This window comes from Pieris napi, chromosome 10 (genome assembly GCF_905475465.1).
Source record: "Pieris napi chromosome 10, ilPieNapi1.2, whole genome shotgun sequence".
Lineage (NCBI taxonomy): Eukaryota > Metazoa > Arthropoda > Insecta > Lepidoptera > Pieridae > Pieris > Pieris napi.
The window spans coordinates 6677922-6704534 of NC_062243.1; the positions used below are offsets into that span (position 1 = coordinate 6677922).

The 26613-nt window shown below is 31.7% G+C and overlaps 2 protein-coding genes across 2 annotated transcripts in view; one reads left to right on the forward strand and one right to left on the reverse strand.

The window, feature by feature from the left end:
- Nucleotides 1–26613, reverse strand: part of LOC125053111 — a 69681-nt gene that overhangs the window by 24860 nt on the left and 18208 nt on the right. The gene's annotated exons all lie outside the window — the stretch shown is intronic.
- On the forward strand, nucleotides 1010–25338 carry LOC125053110 (lysozyme-like). Its single transcript, XM_047654323.1, has 5 exons — nucleotides 1010–1107; nucleotides 4902–5052; nucleotides 9684–9772; nucleotides 23379–23442; nucleotides 24611–25338. Exons 2-5 carry the CDS (start codon nucleotides 4911–4913, stop codon nucleotides 24742–24744), a joined length of 429 nt encoding a protein of 142 aa, XP_047510279.1. The 5' UTR covers nucleotides 1010–1107; nucleotides 4902–4910; the 3' UTR covers nucleotides 24745–25338.

Sequence of the window (26613 nt, forward strand, 5' to 3'; positions counted from 1 at the left end):
CTCTCTTAATGAAGTTAAGAAAATATATATGAATTTTATATTCTATGAATTATTAAAAGCAGTCTAGTCCTTCTCGATATAATATAAATATAATAAATGTCTAGGTACGAAACTTGGCTAGATTGTGCGAGGCGTCGGGTTAGCTTGTATTTTTATATTTTTTTGGAAAAAACCTTAAAGAACATGTACATGTGTAAGCTTCGTCTATATACGTGTAATAATGTATATGAAAGATAACAACGTAGCGAAATTTTAATCTCATCTACTGAGTACAATACAGTTACCCTTCAAGCTTTGCACAATTGAATAAACATAATCATATCACTATATACAAACCCTGCGAGTACAATTTAGTAACACAAAGCACCAGAAAGACTTAATATTCCCTTTTAAGGCGACGTTTTTTGCACCAATTTATCCGGACCTACCAAAAGCCGCCTTTTCACACATTAAAACAATGCAAAAGGATTCATTTGAAATTGGAATCATTTATCAAAATAATATGAGTGTTGGTGACAGGGGCTCACGTTTAAAAATTACCTCAAATCTACTTTTAATGTAAAGTTATAGGAACCCGAGACTTGTATGAATATTCTTCTTATGAATCTCGGGTTCCAAAAGAATTTGTCCTTCTATAATGATCGAACAAATTAATCTCCAAGTATAAAACAAACTCACTTATGAACACATCATTAAAGCCGTATGTGGAATTTATTTCAATATGCATTATTTGATAGAATGGTTTGGTAAAACATAATATTTGAAACACAACGCACTTTAGTGGATAATTGACGAGTAATGTTAGCCTATACATTCTGTACCTGACTCCGTTTTGTGGATCCAAAACATGCCTTTAAATGCATCGAATGACAGAACCTGTGGAGCCGGGGCTTGAGCACACGTAAGGCTTGAGAGTCACACACTCTTCATCAGTTCTGTATACATTTTTGTTGACTTATAAAAACTTATATTAACTTGTATTTTTCTTATTTATTATTGCACTTCCCCTTAACTCCGTACGCAATGCGTACAATTACCTAAATTGGTAATTGTCCACTCTTGCCCACAGTTACTTGCACTTGCATCACGACGGCATCCACACACTAGGTAAATACCTCTTTTATTAAATATATATTTACCCTTTGCTTGATCTATATTTGTTAGCAAATTATTCGTTTAATTCATAGACGTTTACCATTCATTATTTCTACCTTAGGTTCATTATTGTATGGAGTTTCTCTAGGTTTTTCATGTCAATAAAAAAATTAATGTTGCTAAATTTACATTACTGCCAGTTCTCAAATGTCCGGCGTAGGACGAGAAATACTGGCAATAAACTCTCCGTCACACTTTTAAATCGTCAAGGTTTTTTTTGCCAACTTAAGCTTCCAATTATGCTCCTCATCACATGTCAAAGGAGTTTATTATTGTAATTACAAAATAAATAATAAAACCAAAGCACGGTAAAAAGAAGGTGGTGGTGGTGAATCAGGGCAGAAAATATTAATACATAGCTACACTAAGTCCGAGCGAAAAACGTTCATTAGGTAGTCATTCTGTTACAAATTTTAATTCTTTATTATAATTCGTAAGCGTTTTCGTATAGAGGTACTCTTAGACGTACCTTTTATGCAAACATCGTAATCAATTACTAATTTCAATATTATATTTACTAATAAATCCCCAATGTTAAAACAAAATTCTCATAACATTACAATGATAGGATAAATATTCAACGTTGTTATTAAATGCTCGTTAATAATTAAATTGTATTACTTGAGCAAACAAAATTAAATCGCTGTTGTAAAAACGTTGGACTAATCCAAACATGTACACAATATTGTTTATATTAATTTAAATTAATTATGAATGTTGCTCCGTAGCGTATACTCGTATAGGTCGTTGATTGGAATTCCAGTGAAACAATGATTATTATTTTATTTTTTATTTTATTGATTATTAAACGTAGCAAATTGCATAACACCTAAAAAGGCCGGCAACGCACTCGCAAACCCTCTGGTATTGAGTCCCCATAGGCGGCATCTCTCAAAATTAGATGAGCCGCCTGTCCGTTTTATATTAAAAAAAAACGACGAATTTATTACTCACAAACACACACATAATACCAGTTATGTCTGGTGTTAGAACATTCGTAGTCATAATTTTATTATAAAAAGTTTTCTTTTATATTATTTTCGATGCCAAAACAATTTACATGACATAATAATTTCCTAATTGTTGGTACATTTATAAAACCAATAATTCCCGCTGTTACATATGTAAAAAATAGGGTTAATGTGTCCTTAAGAAATACATGTCCCGGAAAAACATATTAACCGATGTTTTACATAGAGTAGCAATGTGTATCCGATGTAGAATTTTAAACCTTATTACTGGACTGTAGTATCCATAACTGTGTTAAATGTTTTGTATATTAGGTATTTATACAATAACTGTAGTTGCACGACTTTCGAGGAGCTACATTTTTTTTTTTATATTTTATAAAATGAATATGGATTAACTTTATTGTTTTTGTCAATGGTTGCGAAATTAAACATTGACGTATTTTAACTAAGCTTAATGTATGTAAATAGAAAGCAAAGCAATCTGGAGACAGTACAGTCAAATAAATTATTAAAAGCGCTTTTGAATTAAAGTTTTTCAGCTACCACTGAAACCACACTACATCATAAAATCGCTCCAAAACAATTTATTATATGTACCTTATACTCGCAAAAATAATAGACAATAAAGTCATTGTTGTTGCCATTTAGACGATTCTATGTTAGATGACAAATACGCCTTAGTCGTTCGTGTAATACAGACCTTACCGCGTTCGTGGTCGCTGATTCCGCGTTTAATTGAGTTTCAAGTTTTTGCATCTCGAGCGGGCATTTTCATTATAGCTCAACAATGCACTGACGAATATGTTAAAACTTGTATCTGTATAATACATATTACATCGTTTAACAATTTTGCATTGTTTATATTCGCTTTATTTACGTTAACATTATAATGTGACGTAATATCATAAGTAAACCATGATGACGCTTTTCATATATAGTTTTTAAATTATGTTACTATGTAAAAGCAGGCGGTCGTAGGTTCGCTACCCGGCTATGTACCAATGGGCTCTGTCTACGTGCGCATTTATTACCCGCTCGTAGTTTGAAGGAAAACATTGTGAGGAAACGAGCCTTAGACCTAAAAAGTCGACTGCTTGCTTGAGGAAAGTTGATCACCTACTTGCCTATTCGAGAAAACGATCACGAAACAGATACACAAATCTGAGGCCCACACCTAAAAGCTTTTTGTAGCCATGTAAAATGGGAAACAGTTGTTAACGCTAAAAAAGTATTTTTTAACCTCGTCCTAATTTATCAAATCGCTTAAAGTACTTTTAATTCGTCCACCATTCCCCATTCATGTTCCAGCCAAAACGTAATTACGATTTCCGAAAACCACACAATATTTAGTTAATCTTAGTATTTTTTAACATTGGTTGTGGATATAGCAAAAGATAAATTGTGTAATTTTGTTATTAATAAATTAAAATACTATAACTTAGATTATATCTACTAAAATGCACTATTAACATAACACAATCATGAGGCTTATATAAAATTACCACAAAGGCTGCTTGAGGATTGTTTTTCTGCTATGAGTTCATAGGGACCAGAGCCCGTACTCTGTAACATCCTATAACGATATGGACAGCGCACCCGATCCCAATGAGTATTTGTTGCGACATCAGCGCTACGCATTGGGAGAATTATATCGAACTTGCTGGAAATTTTGGGTTCGGTATTGCTGTTGCTTGGAAGTTCCAGTACGGGCGCAGAACTTAAATACAGGAATTATTAATTTCTAAAAATAGTTGCTTAACATAGAATCTAGAACGTACTTTAATAATAATAAAACTTTAGATTACCGAGACTTAGAGGGAGGGAAAAATGAAGATATGTTAGGATTTTAATGAATTTAATTGTCATTAAAATTTAAGTGTCGAAAATTAATACAAAAATTTTTTTTTTTAATTTATTTCTTCGATAATAAAAACAGGTGGAATTTTAATTTTAAAAATAGAATTTTTATAAGGTAATTCACCCTTCTCACTCTCTCTCAATCTGTCTCAAACGTTCCGTAAAAAAAATACCCTCATGCGCTTATAGAAGTTTCACTTCAATAATATTTAAGCGGTTTTTTTTTGTAATAAAAATAATTAATACAGACACTAAAATATTTCTGATAGTGGAACCATAGAACACATCAAATATTCCTATTTCATTGTCTTCAGGTTAAGACATTAAGACTCGACAAAATTCAAATTAGCTTCACTGAGATTTTCTCTTAAATTGCAAAGGACTGAATCACAAAGTTGTATAGGAAATAATAATTTGGAAGACTTTTGCAACCTTATATTGTTGTTTCCTTTTGTATTTATGCTAATTTACAGTTGAAAGGTGAAATTCGTAATTAGAATTCTATTGTTTTTCTTTGAGTTATAAAATGTTTTCAAGCAGTGTTAGCTTAGTGGCTATTGGGACTCTCATCCATGAGGTCGTAGGTTCGATCTAGACTGCACCAATGGACTTTCTTTGTGCGCATTTAACACTCGCTCGTACACTGAAGGAATATATCACGAGGGAACCAGTATGTCCCACAAATTCACTATTCAGAAATCTGAGGCCCAGAGCTCAAAAAAATATAAAGCTAGCGGGTTTTATTATAAAGTGTTTTATCTAAACAAATGCATATTATATTGTTACCATTGATAGGGAGCGTCAATGCTTGCTAATGTTGTAATTGTAATGAAAAAGTTACAAAGGATATCCTTCAGGACTTGTGCAGGGAATTCATAAATTTAACTTTTTAACCTTTGTAAACTTATTTGTTTTCAGATTTCCAAGATGAAATTACATCCAAAATTGCTGCTCCTAACCACCTTGGTCCTGGTGTACAGCGCCCATGGGCACAAACGGACGTTTACTAGATGCCAGCTCTCGAGAGAACTACTGCGGTATAATTTCCCAAGAACTTTGATACCCAATTGTAAGTTGTCTTCTAAATACCAACTGAGTATATAAGTGGCGTTCGGCGTGCGAATGTCATCCCTGAGTTCGTCGGTTCGATCCCCGGCTGTGCACAAATTTAGTTTTTGCCTATGTCCGCCTTTAACACTCTCTGGAACGGTTAAAAAAACATCGTGAGGAAACCGACATGAATTAGGCCCAAAAAGTCGACGGCGTGTGTCACGCACACAAGGCTGATCTTGCCTTTTAGAAAAAAGAATGAATGATGACACGAAACAGATAAGGAAATTTGAGGCCCAGACCTATGAGGTTTTAACCTTTAAAATAATTATTCCAAATTAAATTACTGTCGAGGAGCTGCGATACAAATTTATTTTAAAAATAGACTTGCTACGTTGGATGTAGTGGAAGCGGAGAAATAGAAATAGCAACAACATTTACCTTTAAAATCCAATAATCACAATAAATATCCGCTGTCTCTATCCCCTTAGCTCCTCCTCAATCTTCCTTTAAATATCTACTGTACAAACATTATTTGTTTACATAAAGTCATAATTTAGAAATAATAATTCATGTTTAATTTTGTTCCTTTCTTTATGTTTAAATTATTGTATTTGTAGTCTTTTTGCGTTCATCATATTTAATTTTTTTGTTAATAAATTGCCTGAATTGCTCGAAAGTTATAAGGCCGCCCGTTGTCCTCTTTATTATTTAAATAAGAGATTTTTCCAACGAGGAGTTAAATAAAGAAATTTACAATATTATGTGTCACAGTAAAACAAAATGGCCGTCTTATGTAATAAATGAAGTACGTCGAGGACGCGGCTAATAGATATTGTAAACAGGTAAAGTTTATAATAAGTTTCCGAGGTTGTTTATGAAAACCGAATATTTAAAATTATTTAAACAATAGAAACTCGAAATGTAAGACTGTTTCGGGGTTACTGGATTTGCAAAGTAATTCGGAGAAAAAACGGTCGTACATAAGTTCCTTACGAAGGCTGCCGTAACGCTTAATGATATATGAGTGAGTTCTATAATGCCTACAAAAAAAAGGCCAAAAACTCCAGCAAAGAATGTATTGGGATTCTCACCAATATTTAGGAGGATTCATAAGGAACGTTTAGGTATATTATTTTTCAAGTCGCCAGTACGTCCTAAACCTATAACTTTGTATATTATAGCTGCATTAGACATAGATATTTTAATGCAAACCAACCGTAACTCGAACTGAATGTCATTTCTTGACTTAATTGATGCTGACACAACACAAAGCTGTCAAAGTTACTGATTTCCGTATCCCCAAAGTTAGTATGCAAATGCGATAAATTATTCAACATACCAAACAGACTATGTATTGAAAAGTTATACACGTTTAATTTAGTTTCAATACTTGCCTGGCGAAATTTCCCGTTCAATTTTCGACGGAGTATCGTTTCCGGCTATCACAGAGTGTTTAGCTAAAAATATAATTGTTTATAGTAGAAATTTAACTCCTAGAAGATCTTACGAGACTTTACAAGCATCTGTTTTATTTATTTCCCTTATAGCTAATATTATTTTTTAATTATTGTAGATTTTTATAACTGTGACGGATTTTCTCTCAAGATACCTCTTAAAACGATCTCTGTGGTTTCAGGGCGCGATCTATTTTCATTGTAATGAGGAATTATATTTTCTATATTTTATCATAAATGCTGTGGTAATTGAATTATTAATAAATCATAGAGCAGTTTTTGAAATACGCCAATTACTTCCACACAATTGAACATTAAACAGTTGAACAGTAAACATTGTTTAATAATCTAAATAGAATTGTTTGAGTTGCAAATTCAATTTCTAACTGTCTAACCGAACGTAAATTAATATCTTATATTAATATTGACATTTCACTATGCATTTCCCTATTAATTCTGTCACCGGATCGATATTCTGCTATAAAGCACTATAAATCTAATAATAGCTGTATAATATTTTGTTGGAGATACTTAAACAGTCGAGATTCTTTCAAGGTGACTCTATATAGTATTCCAACAAATGGTTAACGCGCTTCGTACCGTATTATATACGTAATAATAAGTTTAGATCAACGATAACTGATTTTAGAGGTTTAATTCAAAATATATGTGGTAACATATTAGTACACTCAATTTAATTTTCTTATGTTATATAATAATAATATGGGTCTGGTAAATAAGTTGTAAATTTGTTCGACTTTCACACTTCCAAATTTTATTAACTAAATATATAAATTAATTATTTCATAAAAGAAAACAAAGTCCTCCGCCGCGATTGTCTGTTCGCCTTAAACTCAAAAATTAGTGCATGTATTTTCAACTAATAGAAGGTCAGTTCACTTCAATATGTTACTCAATTTTAACAATATCCTATGGTTAGTATAATCTGTATTTATATTACATCTTTAAACCACTATAAGGTGGCAATAAAACAAAAATTAAGACAAAATATTTTAAGATACATAGAAAAATTTATAGGACTTTTTGCGAAACGGAATTCAATTGTACTGTCGGATAAAAATTATGATAAATTAAGACTTAACCATTCCTGTACTTTCGGAAGTCGGTTACAATTTAAAGTAAATTGGGCTAAATAAGTAGAACAAAGTTGGGTAACTATTTGCATAAAAAGGTTTCGCTGAGGGAAAACATTTCTAGAGGCTTTCATTTAAGTTTAAAGTCGGAAAACGGGTTTAATTGACAATGTACAGGGAACCGTATCCAAATTAATTCTAATTAATACGAAACGCTTAAATCAAAAGCTACTGGTTTCTGATAATATCACACTCGAACAGTTGGATTGTCTGAAAACGCACATTTTCTAATGAAGGATTTCTTATAGTGCCATCTCGTTTCGACGGCGATCATCATGGATATTTTATTATATTATTATAATTTATAGAATGTCTTGCTTCTGAACATTGACTTGTTGCTTTGACCAAACCATTGCCTAAGATTCATAAACCAAAACGCACATCTCCTTCTACCTACAACTTGCCAATGATTAGTTGAAGGGCCTCGTAATTTTTGGTGTTTCGTAAGACGTGACCAAAATATTCAAGTTTCCTTTTTTTAAATGATAAAGCATAATAATGTTTCACGTTCTTTTTCATAATCATGTTAGAGGCTCAACAAAAAATACCGTCCCACTTTTGTATATATTGTTTACCTATAGGTATAAGTCAAAATATTATGTCATGAAATTTACATGGATACCAGGAGAGTTATAAGGACAAAATATTAAATAGCTATTTAACCTTTAAAGTACGTGTCAGGACTTTAAAAGCTCAAGTATGAAGTAAAAAAAATGTTGTTACATAATTGAATATATTTATCGATATTTTTGTGTTTTAAGTACAAATTTACACTGCATTTGCGTTTATCCATTAAGCAAAATAACCATTGATTGTCTTTAAATATGAATAATGAATATATTTTATTTCATATAACATAACGAGAATAGCGTTAAATGCTTACTTTTACCGGTGCGTGTTTGAGGCGGTTTTGGAGGCTATTGTTAATACTGTGTGGTTGTATGTCGTAGAATTAGTTTGGATTAGTTATACTGTAATGAGATTCGTGAAGGTTTGGAAGTGAATTATTGATGGGATCAAGATATTTATAATATATCCCGTCGATTCAAAACCGCCTTCGAAAATCTTGTCTTGGGTTCGATTCTCAATATCAAAATCCGATAAAAATTAGTACAAATTAATTAATAAGGAGGGCAAGGAGCAGCCTTATCGCTTTTCAGTAATTTCTTACTGGCAAACTTTTAAGGAATAATTTAATAAATAAGGTGTCTGTAACACACTATACTAATGATATTTTTAATTTAATTTATAATCTAAGTTATTGTAATAACTTAATTTTTAAATAACTAACATTTCAAAAATCACATTACATACATTTACTAAACATCTCAAACGATATCTTGTTAACCTGTCGTATTCTGATACTGAAAATATTCTTATTGTACAAAAATAGTTTTAATATAAATGTGTAGAAATAATTAATATACTTATAAAATACTGTTTTCATGTCAAATGGAAGAGACTGGCTGCCCACAACACAGGGAATCCTAGTGTGGGGGCCAGTGCACTTTACTTTATCTAAATATCTTGTATATTGTGCATAATAAAGTTTTCTTTCTTTCTAAATAAATTTTCGGATGTTGAATACTTTACAGTACTCGTGTTTAGCGAATGAACATAAGTACTGTAAAGAATTCAACATTAGACTTTGTTAATATTTTATTTCGTAAATAGTATTCAATTCAATTGCCTCTTGGTATATTTGACATTGTTTGTTTCATATATATTATTTTAATATTGTTTACATTATTATTTCAATGATTGACTATTAAAAAACAAATAACAGAAAAACAATACCTTAAAATATAATAACTAGAATATATTATTAAAAGGAGTCCCTTTAGACAAGGTTCCGAAGATACTGGCAGCGTTCCCCCTTTGAATCGCTAGACTAAATCTTTATATGAGGTAGCTGCCAGCTCTTCGGTCTCCTGTGATGTCGACCTTTTTGATATTTCCTTAATAAGCCTTATAGCTCTAGGACATCGAATTAATTGCCTCTTATGTACGCTGAATTTAAATGATAAACATTATTTCAGGGGTATGCCTGATTGAGCATGCAAGTGGCAGACAGACGGACAAACAAACGAACCACAACAACTCATATAGCAGCTATGGACTCTTTCAGGTATCGCATAGTGTTAATTCAAACTATAATTCAAAAAGCAAACTTTCTTTAATATTCATAAACGTTTTCAGTTCTAAAAATTATCTTGAACAACATTACGATCTTTTTTATCCAGTCGATTTCTGTTTGTTTTATTATTCACGAGAAAATTACTTTAAAAGAATCCTGTCTACAAGCAAGAATTAAGTATGCATATAAAATAATTGTAATAATCAATGCAGTGTAAACTACATGTAACGTATCTCGATTTAACTACCTCCTAAAGCGTCGAAACCACTGGGCTTGGTTGTTTTGGCTTGTTTCCCATACCATGATACACTCTACATGAAAATTAAATAATAATTAGTACTTTTTAAGTTGGAGAAATTAGTTAGAACTGCGAAGATGTTTACTTTATTTTGTCGCTTTATTGTCCTAGCCCGTAATAAACTATCGGTATCATACGTACCAAACTTTCTAGGAAATACGTTCTTTTGTTTACAAATTGGGATTGCTTGACCGTGCTTTATCACAAAGATGCCTCAATATCGCAAGATATGAAAAAAAAATACAACATTTCTGGTGCAGCTAAATACGTCAGGCGAAAATAACAGACTAATAGCAATAGCGTTCAAATAAGATTTTTTTTAATGTAATTACTAACACTAGTCTGAAAACTTTTTCTGATTTCCATTTAACGACAATTCTTAGTAACGTCTTAATATGCACAGTTGTCGTTATATAGAGTTCAGACTGTAGTTATAAACAGTACTCAGTCTCTACTAATAAATACAAATGAAATCTGAATAAATTAATATTATATAGACAAAACGATATCGCCTTACCAAGCATTAATTTAGCTTAACGCTAAGCCCCTAGTGACGTCTCCCAATAGAAATTAACGTATGACGAGCTTAAATATGACATGATGTATAGATGTCCAAACCTATATTATAAAACACATATGGCTAATGAAGCTTAGACAGATTTAATGATAATGATGATAGTATTTATTTATTTAGACTTTTTGTACAAAAATTAAACAATAATAACAATAAACTCCAAAAGCATGATGTTACCAGCGCTACTCATCGGTCTCTTTCAGACAGGAATTAAACAAGTAAAACAAAATTGCTAAGAAAAGCAAGAGTGCTAATTTTATTTTATAATGAAAAAATACTAATTAAACAAAAAAATCTTGAATAATGAATTCTCAATATTAATAAAGACAATAAGATAAACAAAACAGAGAGAAACAGAACAAGCAAATGTCGTAAAAACATGATTATTAAAAACGGCGACAGCGATACCAAGGTACAAAGCAATACGATACGTCGTTTTCTAAATAAATATAACAAAACACGGCTTGCTTAATGTTTGCCTATATTGTTCATCCCTTAATTCAAAATCCTTTGTTAAACCTGCCATCATAAACTATGATATAGTAAAGATGTATCAAAGTTTCATACCGAAGATATCATGTTCCATTACCTATCAAACTTTCAAGTTTAATTCAGCTTTACTGCAAGATTTAAATAAATGGTATACGTATGTACCTCTAAGTACTAGATTTAGTGTAAACACTATTTGTTACTAGAATCAAAAAACCATAATGACTATAATTGGCACAAAGCCTCGATCCTTACATAATTAAAGCAACAATAACATTTATCCATGTAGTACATTTAACCGTGTTCCATTACGTTTCACACAATATAATTGTACCAGGCAAATCAGCCTGTGTAATTTCAATTTCAATGCTCAAACTAAGGTAAAACAGAGCCAAACCTCAACTGCACACAGACAATGTATTTACATATTAATGATAGATTAGCAGGCTAATTGCAAACAATTTAAACTCGGCCAGTAAATGAGTTAGTATTAATTAACCTATTCTTTTTAACTTTCACTAGTTAGTATAAATCAGCTCAGGGGATTGAGAATCGAAAACAAAAGATGGTTTAGTGGTGCAGAGAACACTTTCTACAAACTCACAAAATTATTTTTCTATTATAGGGAAAATATATACAATTTGTAAATGTATGAATTAATAAGTCTTGAATGTGCTACTTTTATACCTGAGGTCATAAGTTCGAACCCCGGTCGTGCACCGATAGACTTTTATGTGCGCTTCCCCTCGCTTTTACGGTGAAAGAAAACATCTTGAGGAAACCGGCATGTCTTAGACGCAAAAAAGCATGTCAGACACAGCTTAATAGAAACCTACATATTAAAAAATCCAAATAATCCCGAAACAAAAACAGAAATCTGAGCCCAAGGGTTGTGGCGCTGCTGGTTTTTTTTTTTAATATTAGCTCTAAAACATTAATTTTACAGCATAAAAATGGCTATCTGCCTATTTAATAAAATAATTTTCGCATTAATATTTAGGTTTTGTACGCTATTTAATAAAATACACATTTTTATACAGTCTACATCAATGTTAACGTAATTTAGATAAAAATCAACGTTTTCAGACGCAAAATATGAAACGATCTTAACGATTTTGTTATAAATTTTAATTACCTTAACTTAGAATATTAAGGATTTCGAGCTTCACGATGTTTTATATTTAGGATTTACTTATTTCAAGTTAATTTTTAAAAATAAAGTCGTTTAATTTGAAAAAGGAATATAGATTAAAGGTTAAATGAAAATTGAAAATTCCATTCGTGCTTTCAAAGGAGCTACTTTGAAACGTATACTGAAATGAGAATGAAACGCGATATAAATGGTAATTCTTTTGTCAAAACTTCTGATTATCGCATTATATCATTAGGAGGGAGAGGCTTATCGTGGATAATATATGAAAACGTCATTTCCATACGTAAGGGTCGTTTGTATAGGAATAATTACTGGAATCATTATTGAAATTTTCTTTACATTTCAATCTTTATTTCAAAATTATCAAGATTAGTTAGTAGTTAAAAACAATGAATTATTTATTAAGTACTAATACGAATTATTAACTTAAAAGCTGAAATTGACTTGAACAATTGACGACAACGACAATAAACACCTATTTCAATAGATTAAATTTACCAATGCAAACTATTGATGATCAATAGTTTCATCACTTTGGTTTACCCTTCTAGGAACTATGAATCATAGAGAAACCAGCTCTTAAAAAACCCACGGCGAGCCGGTGCTAGGTCGTTAAAATGGCGTCCTAATTAATTTTGAAAAACTGATATCGAACGTAAACAAGGCATCAACACTCACTTATTTGCATGATTTCACTCTAATCACTAAAGCAGAACTCTAAACGAACTCTGGTCAATATTTATTCACCCAATCGATTACTAACAAACATTTATTTTCGGTAATGGTTTACACTGGTATGAATTATGTTGAAATTGGACCGAAAACAAATTTAAAATGTTTTAGTTGATAAATATTTAATCTATATGGTGAAAATGAAAATGGTATACCTAATGTTTTAGACCTTACTTAGGCTGGAAAATAGTAGCGAAGTTAAAAGTGGAAGATTTTGGAGTAGGCCTTCACTCAGTCAGAGGTCGTGTACTAATATTAAATTATATTACTCGGATATATGCATTTTTTAATGTCCTGAACATTAAACTTAAGGTTAAATATAATCAAATTTAAGGTGTGTAATTATTTATTGTGTCTCGTTTGAGGTCTATGCATTAACATGTGTGTTTCAGTAGAATCTGACAAAGTCATTAATGAAATACAGTAAATTATTTAAAAACTTGTTTTTTTTTAATTTTTCATCCGATTAGGTAACAAAATGAACACTTAGAACGTCAATAAAGACATACATATTAGATACTTGTAATTTTCATTAACTGCCAGTTCTCAACACTGCAATAAACTTTCCGCCACTCTTATTAATCGCCAAGTTTTTGTTTTTCTAAATGTTTGAAAGGAGCTGCAACCATTACTTTAAGGAATTACCTATAATAATAAAAACATATATTTTAAATGGATTTGTCCTATATCAGCAGTAGGCATGGTGAAATAGGAGCACGCACTTATTCTCGTGGGAACAACACGTAAAATTGCCTTATTTACCGCTGTAACATAATTTCAAAGAAAACTTGAATGTTTGTATCTCTTCTACTCAATACGTTAAAAATCCGCTTATCGTGTACAATGTGCGTTTTCAATAGCAATTTGTGTTATTGTCGAAATGTTCACGTATATCCCTCTGTACAATGTATTCTACACTGATTCGTCGTGTTAATTTAAGTGGAAGTGACAGGGCATCGAACCGCACAAAATATCAGGATTAGATGTGGTTAATCGGAGCCGTGTTTTGCTATGGCTTTGTCGGATTAAATGGATTTGAAAGAGAGCCTTAATTCCGTGTTTAATACGAGACTTTTGCTAATTGCATTTTAGTAATTACGGACATTTTCAAGAATATATTTGTAACGAAGCAACGCATATTTTTACACTTTAATACAAAATGTTCGATATTTTTAAGTTAAAATTTTGTTCTGAATTGTGTACAATTACCACATTTAAAATTGTAACGAATGGAGTTTGAAAATGGAAATTTAAAATTGTATTCAATACAATGTTTAAACTTTATTAGTAGAGATCAATATTTTTATATAAAAAGTTTGAAAGTCCATTTATGCCCGCCTTCCACTGCGAGCGGAACGGACCCATTACGGAATCCGCTATACTCGTAACGATGATTTTCATACCTTTTCATTTTTATTTCTTTGAGAAACTTTTTCAACTCGCTCTCTCCGCTGCTCTCGTCTCCGCTTTGGTGGAAGCAAATGGTACGCACCGCTCGCAGAGGAAGGCGGGCATTAATGTAAAATCGTGAAAACGTTATTAAATATGCTTTATGACAATTTCAATCGTTAATTTTATGAGATATTTTTCTTAGCGTTGTTGATAATTATTTTCGTACACCTAAACAAAATTGCGGTCAACGTATACTACATAACACATATACTATGTACAATACACTACTATATTACTGTGTTGTGTAAGCGTGATTGGGGTGTGATATTCTCCTTACTCAGACTCCAGACGAACGGTGACTTCTCTATACCATCATTCGTCTGTGTCAGCTTCAACTTAAATAGGGCTGGGTTATTGTATTACTGCGTATCGATTATTACGTATCTTTATAAATAAAAATGAATCGCTAATCGTTGCTATGCTCAAAACTCGAAGACGGCTCGACCAATTGCTATTATTTTTTTATATTTCTTGAACTCTTAGTAGAAAAACAAAAAAACATGGTTTTGATCTGGCAAATTGAACAGTCTCTATGGGTTAGCAAAATGTTTCATATGGTATGTAGATGCTACAAAGGTAGCCTAAGTAAAAAAAAACATATTAGGGCGAAACGAAGTTCCCGGTAGGTGTCATTCTGAAAAGGTGGGAGCTTGTAGTTTATTGTTTATCAGAATGCCAAATCATAAAATGACTGCGTCACGACTGATTTGAGAGCGACCGCCGATGCGAAAACCGCTGTGTGAGTTCGAAAAGTGAGTTACAGAATCGCATGGCTAATCGTATATTTTATTTTATTGTTTTATATAGGGCATGGGTAATACAGTTGTAACTGCTATTGGCCGCTTTGTATCTATCAGCTTCACCCGAAATCTACCATTACTTCACTCATTAGCTCTTAAACCATATTTTCTTTCAAATTTATTACTATGGCTTAATACACAACACGTGAGTAAGAAGTAATTTTGTCTTACAACATAGGAAGAAAGTATCGATAAACACATCACCTCACTTACAAACGTAAGCTTCCAATACATGAAGATAGTACTTACAGTTTCAATCACCGTGGAAATCTCAACCGAATCGTTTGATAAATATTTCGTAGCATATTTACTTGTAATATGTCCTGGTTTCCAAGTACGACGTATTCAATATTACGGCAAATTACAATTAATATAATATACTAGCTGGCCTGGCGAACATCGTACCGCCTAACAGTCGATTCCTTATTTTTTTTAATACTTATTCTGCTATTCGGGACACCGGTCTAGCTAGTAAGATAAAAAAAATAAAGTTGATAATACAACAAATACATTATGTCAAAAAATAAAAATTTACCTTCCCGAAACCCCTCCACTAACACTTGAACTTTATGATATGGTATTAAAGTTCAAATTGCCTTTAAATATTATCACGAATATTTTGTATGGTATAGAAAAGTGTTGTTTTTAGACTTTTTCACTCAATTTTTTTTAATTTTCTCTCCGTAAGATCCATCCTCGTACTTCAAGGAATATTATAAAAAAAGAATCAGACAAATCGGTCAAGCCGTTTTCATGTTATGTCGTGACAACGGAAAACGGGTTTCATTTTTATATATATAGATATACGAGTAGTAACTATCTATAATAATTTTAACAGTGTCGGTCTAAGGGCTTCACCGTACGACTCTCATCCCTCAGGTCGTATTCAGCAACCCTGACTTTGCACCAATCGTATGGTGAAGAAAGACATTATGAGGAAACCGACATGCCCAATACCCGAAAAGTGGATTGCGTGTCAGGCACAGAAGCCTGATCACCTACTTGTCTCCAAAAGGTTTCTAATACCCAAAAAGTACACGGCATAACAGACATAGAATGCAATCACCTACTTAACAATTAGAGAAAACAAATGATCACAAAACAGATACAGAAATCTGAGGCCCAGGCCTAAATGGTTGCCAAGCCACACTGCTTTTTTTACTATCAACGAATGACCAACCTATTTGACGTACTTTAAGTAACGTAAAAATGCAGGGTTTCTGTCTCAAAACTATCGTCTAGTTAAACTATATTCAAGTATTTTTTTTATTTACCTTTATCTGAACTCTGAAGCGTATACAAGTATTAAACATCATCATCAAAGCCCTACATCCCATCGGGGCTTGGCCTAGTCGGGTTAGGACCATTCCATAAAGAATAGAAATATGTTAAAATATATAATAAAACTACTTGTAAAAATACCGTTACGTGATTGAGGGTTAATCGAACCTTACAACAAAATCAATTCTTTATTAAGATCGACTACAATTGGAAAACAATTAAATCGTCTACTGCCACTACAATAGACAGATCACTGTTGTAGTGTGGCAATCAAGTCAATTGTTACAAAGCTCGACAGTTCTACAATCAAAGCGAATCTACAACCATTTCACAAAATATATAAAATTTCATTGATTGAACTGTATTGACTGAAAAGAATATGGTGAAAATGTATCGCTGAATATTATTATTAATAGAAATATATGACATCTATAGGTGCAAACATAATAATAACATAGAGCAAGAGAAAAAATAAATAGAAGAGGACAAAGGTATATTGGGCGGTTCCTTAATAATAAGACCTCATCCTTCTGCTAAAGAGAGTTTCATCCTGACAACGCACTTATACCATGTAATATATATTGCTAACCTTTGCCTCTCTTATATGCTAGGTAATCATAGGGAAGGCTTATAAGTATACCAAGCGGGAGGAGTGTCAGTCGCTTCTCAGTGTTTAACAAAGTTACACCTCTGTTTTCATAATTACTAATTTCTAAATATTTCTAAGTATTTCATGTTCCCGTATAATAAATGGCGGCAGCGGTGGGATTTTCCAAATTCTAAAGTTTTACCTTTACTGAATATTTTGTTACCTCCGAAGAGTCTGATCATCCATAACACAGGAATATCCTAGTGTGTCCGCCCAAACACATAAACGGTTAAACTTTATTTATTGTTTTTATAGACATTTTTTTAATTACGCGAGGCAAGCACTTCAAGTATTTCTAAACAGTATGAACATATTCGTGAGATTACAGCTTTTTCTAGTACTGCTAACCACATCGGGCCCTGAACACCATTTGTGTGGTGAAATTGTATTTGTATCTTAAGTTCCATTTATACCGTAATGATTAGAATAGCTATACCGTTCGTGGTTTACTTATAAACAATATTTACATGTAAAACTAACATAGTTAAGAAGCTCACAAAACAATCACATTAATAACATCAACATTGGACCCTTATCCCTATACTTTACCTAAATCCTAATACCCCGTGAGCGCTAGTCTCATTTCGTGAAACCGTATTATTCCAGCCAACATGTGATTACTCAGAAAACCGTTTCTCAAGACTTAGTACACTAAATTGAAACCACTAAAGACGGTATCGACAAATCGAAGTCGTTGAATTCAGACGGGACAATGATAGGGTTGGCAATTTAGATCTGTAATTACATTTAGGGCATTTGAAAGTACTGTATATGTTAGAACTTTTATGTTTTCAAAAACATAGTATTCTGTTTTTATAGTAACTTGGCTGTAGGCATATATACTAAATGTTATGGGCTGGTAATGCTCTGAGCATAATATCATTTAAAAATAGAACATAATGTTACAACTCTCTCTCTCGACCTGTTTTGTCTGAAATTAAGAAACTTAAGCAAATTACTTATGTGAAGATACTCTAGGTCGAAAACAAGAATGAGATATTTACTGGCACACACTGCGTTTATATAAAAACCCTTTACAGCACTGCTTGTTAGGATATATTGTTGAGAAAACGTTCTAAATATGTTCCTAATAAGCAATAATCAACCTAATCTATTCAATATATTCAATAGAAACGGTAATTCGTAAATTATATCAGTAACAGCCCTATATCAAAAGGTCAGAAGTCGCCAAGACGTGTCGGGGTCGGTAAATAACGTAGTGAGCTAATACTTTCACGCGAGATTGCTAATCCCCAGCTTGTACCCTGCTCGATCACATTCACAATAACTGAGATCACTTGGAAGAATTCATTCATGCGTGCTAATTAATTGTATAGGTTAATAATTTAGGGTATGCTATTAAGACTGAGTGACATTTGCCTTGCCTTTGTAATGGGTCAAAGTTAAGTAAAAAAACAATTTTGACTATCATAAAATAAGTTTTGCTTAGTCTTTAATTTTAAGTAAATCATTAAATATTATATAAATTCATTGGTAATATAAATTGTAGAATTAAGATTAAATGAAGACGTTGAACCTTTTTCCTAAATTGTACAGACTGGTATTTTTTTTAAGCTGTGGTAAATTGAATAACCTACCTTATTGTATTTAACCATGAGCTTCGTAAAGGCTCAATATCATTTTGGCATTCCGAAGTTGGGATATCGTCTGACTGTTCATGAGGTAACTATCACAAGTTTAAACTATGACAATTTCATATAAACTATGACATGTCAAAGTCTAGACAGTGGTTACTAGACATCAAACTTCATAAATGATTGTCGTATGAATACTGATATAGAACACATAATACTATGTAATAACAGACTAGCATAGTTTATAGAAACATAAGTATTGATAAACAAAATAATGTTTTGTTTTAAAATGACTTGTAAATTTAAAAAGAAGAACATATTTGACAGATCTGAATAATTTGAACACAGACTATACGCATTAATTAAAATATGGTTGTCACCAATAAAGCGTATAGCAACTCAATATGCTTAATATCCCGCAGCGCTATCATTTATCAATACACGTTCAAATAAATAAGCGAATTAATTAAAAACGTGTTTGCTGACAAAATACAAAATGCAGCGCTGTGCCGCTGAAATTTACATTTTTATCGCGCTCCCCGCGAATATGTGCGTATCTGACGTTTTTCTACCGTTTACGGTTCAAATGTCGCTGTAATGGCTTTTATGATACGACTTGCATACAAATATGTTTAGCTTATACAAATATGGCAATACTTTGTAACTTAGATATATGACTTTGTAAATATCAGCAGGTTTCAGCATTGTAAATACATATGCAGTTTTATTTTAAATAGTATCGTATGCGAAAAATCTTTAAATATATTTCATATTTTTTTCATCTGTAAATCTGACGTAGAATTTATGAATGGTGTAGGTGAGGTTTATAGTAAATAGTTGTATAAATATGTGTCTATTTTATTATTTGAGATTGGTCGTAAAACACTGTAAAACATACAGAGAAAAGGCGACAATAGTTAAGTATGATTTTAACTAAACTATATTTTTTTTGTTTGCACATCCAATACTGATTAAAATACTAAGTTGCTATCAATTAATATGCAGTACACTTGGAAATCTCTTAACTACCATTCGAATACCTGTGGCCCATTTGACTGAATGCAGCATGGATTGCCTAAGTGCCTAGTCAAAAGCCACTGAACCGAGTCACTGATTTTAAGAGAAATTTGCGTTTTACCACGAATGAGTGAGTGAACTTTGCCTAAAGGGACTCCTTTTAATAATAAATATATTTTAGTTATTATATTTTAAGGTTCGTTTTTTTTTATTGTAATTTAAAAATGGTTTTATCTGATAGATTATAGGTTGTATTATTTAAAATGCTGATAGATTATACGTAATTTGTAGCTTCTTATAAATGTATAGATAAACAAGCCAAACACTAATATAATAGCGTCATAATTGCATATCTATTTTAAATTTCGAATAAATTATAACTTTATTTGAACGAAACATAATTGGCGAATGCTACACGCTCGATATTTATCGTGATATTTATCTTGTATTTTTTTAGTATACTACACACTCGATACGAATCGCGTCAGTACGACGGTAAATTTCATTGAGTACACTCGTACGTTTTGTGTTATAATAATGAGTAACAATATTAAGAAAGCTTGCGTTGCTATTATATTAGCGATAGCATTGAAAAAACGTATAAAGCGAAAGAAATGGGCGAAACATTGGTTTCAAGATAGAGAAAAATATACACATCTGAATTTATTAAATCAAATTACCCTATCAATCGGCTTTTCATTTTTATTCAAAAATTTCAGCATATGTAATACCCAAGACTTTGGATTGTATACATTTTCAGCTGCAGCACCCGATCGCTTCGTATCTGTTATTTTTTTTAATTCTTTTCTATAGTTCGATTTTAATGAATTGATCTTGGCAATCACGTCTTTAGCTGTCGCGCCTGGTTTAATTTTCTTAAAAATTTGAAGCAGCTGCTCATACGCATTCACCCTTTTCACTTTATTAATTCTGTTTGCATTTGAGCTGTCCCATATCTCAGGTAGTGTTTCTAATACAAGTATAAATTCTTTCAAGTATTTTTGGTCGTTTGTTTGAAGTGCGGCGGGCGCCGACTCAATATGCGCGTCCTCTTCCATCGCTGGCAGAATTAATTGTGACGCGATAAATATCGACCAGAGACTAGACGCTCGATATTTATCGACGATAATTGATACGGATCGTGGATTTTTAGATTTCTAGAAATCCAGCGATCCGTATCACGTATCGTGATACGCCTGTACTACACATCGTGATTCTGGATCACGATCCAAATATCACGATAAATATCGAGCGTGTAGCATTCGCCATTAAGATATACGTTTTGGAAAAGTGTGCTACGGTGCTACGAGCTACGAAAATAGGAAATAATCAAGGTAGTTTCGATAAATGATTATAATTTATAATTACCTTAACCCTCGAATAATCAGTTACGATTTTATACAGTGCATCGAGGACAAACCAAAATAATGCATGTTCGGTGCGGTTATACGATTAATATTGCGGTCCGGGGATTTAATAAACGATTGTAATTTTTGCGATCCCAAACAATTTGTGTGAAATGTATTTATATTTTTTAGCAAAATATAAACCAAAAAAATCAGTGGCTTTCCTACCTTTTCCAAGTATGTTCGACAAGGCCTGCCCAACCCCATTTTACCATCCATGGTGGACTGGTATATCCTACTTGTTAACCGCTTCTCATATCCGTTCTACATGGCCAAACCACCAAAGCATTCCTTTCGAATCCTTGTCTTTGGTTCTCTTTGAACCCACACTATTTCGTATCCTAACACGTAATATTTCATACACCCAACATTCACTTTCGTATGTTAACGTCGGGATGAGCACTAACCTTTGTACGGTCAGCCGAATCTCGTTTGTGATTTCATGACATATAGGAATGCAATACTCCATTTTCTCTATTCCCAGCATTCACTCGTCTTTCTATATCATACTACCATCCGGAGTAATTATACAGCCTAAGTACACGGTCTTATACACTTGTGTCACTTTTTCTTTATCTATAATAAGTTTTTTGTACTTCGACAAACGTCCTTTGCCTTTATTCTTAATCTCAAGTATCACTTATTTTAATCTAGTATATTGAGTTTAAAATATTTATAATTTATAATTTATTTCTCTGATTAGCCTATAACGTTAAAGGCCGTTTCTTTCCAGTTCTTTTCCTTACATAAGTGCACATTTGAATATATTGATTCCATTTGATTTGAATATTGTTTATTGTAATAAAATCTTAACACATTTAAAGTGTTCAGAAAACAAGAATTAAACTTAATTAATAAAAACATTTCACATTCATGTTATAATATGCTTTTATAATGTAATCAAATATCAAATAAATACAAATTGTTCATACAAATTTGTTAATGTAACTAATATGAAACATGAAAATTGTCAACACCGTTCTGCCTATTCACAATCAATCCGAACAGTAATTTCGATATTTAATTAATAACCATTGATTATTGAACATATTGCGACAGAATAGTAAATCCAATTTCACTAAGCTTAATTGTGGTTCTATTAGTATTTTAATTACGTATGGAACAATGCTTCTAAATAGTGCAGGAATTACGTTGTAAATTCAATTACTAGGTAAATGGCACTAAAATACATCTAAGCTTCAATGACAATTTTACCTAACCTATATCTATCTTTTAAATAACTAGATTGCTTATGTATTAATAAGTTCAAACAAGTTGGGAATCATACAAATTCAATAATTCATACGTTAAACCTAAAATAGTTGTAATGTTTTGTCTCAATGATTTATTATCAAAGTTATTGGAGCGTGATAAGGACAAAACATTCAATACATGTTTGAACTCGAATATATTATCAAAATTAAATATTAAAGACGAAACGAAGTTCGTTATGCTCATATTTCCATTTATAATTTCATTTTCTATTTGTCTAACTATTATTGAAGAGAAATTCCAATATTTTACATATTAGAAGAATAGTTTCTTACTGAAACCGTAAAATGTAAGAGACCTATGCTAAAGAAGTGATCCTATATTTTCCGCAAATTCAATTGGCCTGAAATCCTATAGAGTGACGGAGCTCTATATAGACGGGCGCAGACAGCGAATAAACGTCACCATCGGATGGGGATTTAACTATTTTATATTTCAACCGTTTCAACGGAAATTCTTGAAAGTGTAAAACATTTTATTGAAACTAAGCATTGCTGTGCCTCAAAGATGTATTCGAATTGTGAAAAAAATTTAGTAAAAGTGTGGTTGATAAATTAGTTAAGCATTGATGGGCATCGGTTCCATGATCATCACTCTACGTCTCGATGATGTTGATGATACTTTAGAATTACAGCCTGTGACATAAATAGATTAGAAGAAATGTGTTATGATATAGTCATGAGTTTTATGTTTAAAAAAATAATTTAAACTAAATTATTATATATGCCTTTTTTAAATCGCCATCGCTTTTATATCGCCAAAACTAATCTTATTTAAAATAATGTTTATTTAAAATTATTATTTAAATGTAAAATAAAAATTCTTTTATGCCGTTTGTTCCGTTCCGTGTAAGAATCTTAATTTCAAAATCTTTTACAGATAAACAACAAGGACTGGTGCAAAAAAGGCAGAAAAGGTGGCAACTGCAGTATGAAGTGTGAAGGTATTTTACGTTTTGGTTGTGCCTTCATATCCTTTAGTTATTTTTGACAGATACAAATACAGCATAAACATCAATCAAAAATATATTATAGTTCTGGACAACAATGCATTATTGTAAGCTAAAGTTAAGCAACGCATTTAATCTATGATATATTTAATGTAAATAAGACACTTTTAAACTAATTTACTTAAAAACTACAAAGCATTTCTTTTAGCTGTCATAATATTTTTAAAATATTATATTCTGAGTTGTTGGTAACAAAAGTTTAGTTCAACTTTATTATTAGAGAGAGCAGTGTTTACCTAGTGACCCTCGTCGCTGAGGTCTTAGGTTCGATCCCCGGCTGTGCACCTATGGACTTTCTTTCTATGTGCGTATTTAACATTCGCTCGAACGATAAAGGAAAACGTCGTAAGGAAACGGACCCTGATCACCTACTTTTCTATTAGATTAAAAAATTATCATGAAACAGATTCAGACATCTGAGGCCCAACCTAAAGAGGTTGTAGCGCCATTCCTTTTTTTTTATTAGAGAACATGTTACTGCAATCATATATTTATAAAATACAACGAAAGAAAATTGAAACAATTTGTTTCTTATAGGTACGTACCGCAAATAACAAAATAATAATAACAAGATCTGAGTCATTGTATTATTACCAGTAATAAAAATACTCGATATTAAAAAATGATTGTAGTGGTTTCTCAGCGTACGGAAATGAATGTTACATTTAATTAGCACATTTTCGTACAACTATGTTTTGTTCTTCACCTTCAACTGCTAAACTGAAAAGGGTAATAAAATATTAAAGTCAAAGCCAATGCTATGAATTCAATTACCGTGTTTTGACTAAACAAGGTCACTGCTGCACACTTAGGACTTAAACTTCGCAAAATATAATACAAATTAAACGTAAAAGATTAATAAAAATAAAACTTAAGAACAAAAGTGCGCAACGCTTTGTAGTTGGATTTGGAACCAAACAGAAGCGCGAACCCACATCGAACATTATTCGTGTAAAAAACATCATAGTAAGATATATAGTAATCTATGTGCTCTTACAGTCAAAAGATACATAGTATACGAATATGAGACAAAACTATCGAAGCGTTTTTGTTATGGGTGTGGCTCAAATACATGTATATTTAACACTATGTTTTTATTTAGATCTCCTAAACGAAGATTTGGCTGATGACGTAAGGTGTGCTAAACGCATCTACGATCGAGTTGGGTTCAAGGCCTGGCCCTCCTCCTACGCATACTGCAAGGAAAAGAGCCTTCCGGATCTATCTAGGTGCTAAGAGAAATAATTTGCGCCTTTTAAAAAGTTAACGCAATGTTGCATATACACGATAGCTCTATTTTAAATCGACTTTAAATAGGTATGTCTTGCGCTACGAATATTTTGAAGTCGCTTTTTATAGAGGTATCTATAGAAATATAAAAATATATTATTATTCATTAGTGTGTAAGCAATCATTAAATATATTAATAAAATATGTATTAGTAAATTCGTATTTTAAACGACTGATGTATTGTTTACGAAATTGAATCTTTGATGTTGATAATTGATAAATTTAAATAAGCCTAGTTTGAATAAATAAAACAGTATATGATGTAATTTACATTGTTATACACAAAAAAAGTCATTCAGAGTAAAAATAGTTATCACTTTGTTAATTCCGAATTATATAACTTTAGTTTTAAGGTATTAGCTAATTAGTAAGTAATATTGTATGTTTTTTTACATTTTAGATTATATCGTAATGTTTCTCTGCATTTATTGTTTACCAATAGAAGTAAGAATAAAGCTATTTTTAGTCCCTATTGCTTTTACCTTCTACCAGGACTTTTACAATGTAAGCTTAATAAGTATAGATTCGTTGGAAACCATAGTCTATTTTTTATTTAAGAATTACGTGTAAGAAGATTATACTCTTCTTTAAATACAGTTTCCCATGACAAAACATGGGAGCGAGCATTTAACACTCGCTCGTACACTGAAGGAAAACATCGTGAGAAACCCGGGCATCCGGAAAAGACAACGGCGTATTTCATACACAGTAAGCTGATCACCTACATACCTATTAAAAAAATTTATCACCAAACAGATACAGAAAATCTCCAAGGGCGCCACTGGTTTTCCTTATAAAATCAGCTATCATAATTAAGATTCTGGAACATATTCCAATATTAAATATTTTTAATTAAAAATTATTCACAGACAATAACCAAAATATTAATTCAGGCTCGAATTAAATACCTATCATCAAACATAATTATGAAATATGGTGGAATAATATTGTGTCAAAATTTCATTATACTGTTAAAGTTTCATTAAAAGTTATCAGCTGCACATTACTGAGTTAATTAGAGCAATGATGCTTTAACTAGATAACGTGAACATAATTATAAAATTTAATATTACGATTAAGGTTTAAATCATAATGTCATAGGTTATGAATGTATATGCTCTGTGCATTTGACACCGTAGTGACATTCCTTTTGGCCTAAAGGCTAGACCTTTAGGCCAAATATATACAATATTACCTTTATACCAGGCCATAAACTCCAAAAAAAAAAAAGTGACATTCCTTAACAAACAGGGTTTAAGAGTCTGTTTCACTCTTAATTTTAAGTACGTGAATCCAGCCGGCAATAATAACAGTTTCGAACCTACAATCATAATATAATCTTTAATTTTGATTGTATGCTGCTTTTAAAAGGAGATCGGGATACTGCCATCGCGTCGGTCTGACAGTGAGGACTTCGGCACACCAAATATGCTAGCAGACTATATCTAAATTTATAAATAGGCTGTATAACACAACGCTCTCAGTTAAAAAATAGTTTTCAACTTGTCCTAAGAAGAATTGTAAAACAGTTTAAAAAAATAAAAATTGTATTAAAATAAATAATAAAAAATCTACATATATATTAACTTTGTTATGCAAGAGCTGGGATCCCGACACGTGTATTTTTTACCAAAAAGGTTCCCAAATCTTACACATTAAGATTTGATTAAGATTGTTCGAATATTTACTTAAAAATAATTAGAATAAATAGAGAAAGAAAAATATAAAGAATAAATTAAAAAAAAATAAACAATAAAAAAAAGAACATTTTAATTTAAGCAAATAACGATTCTTTTGAAAATAACGTCGTATACT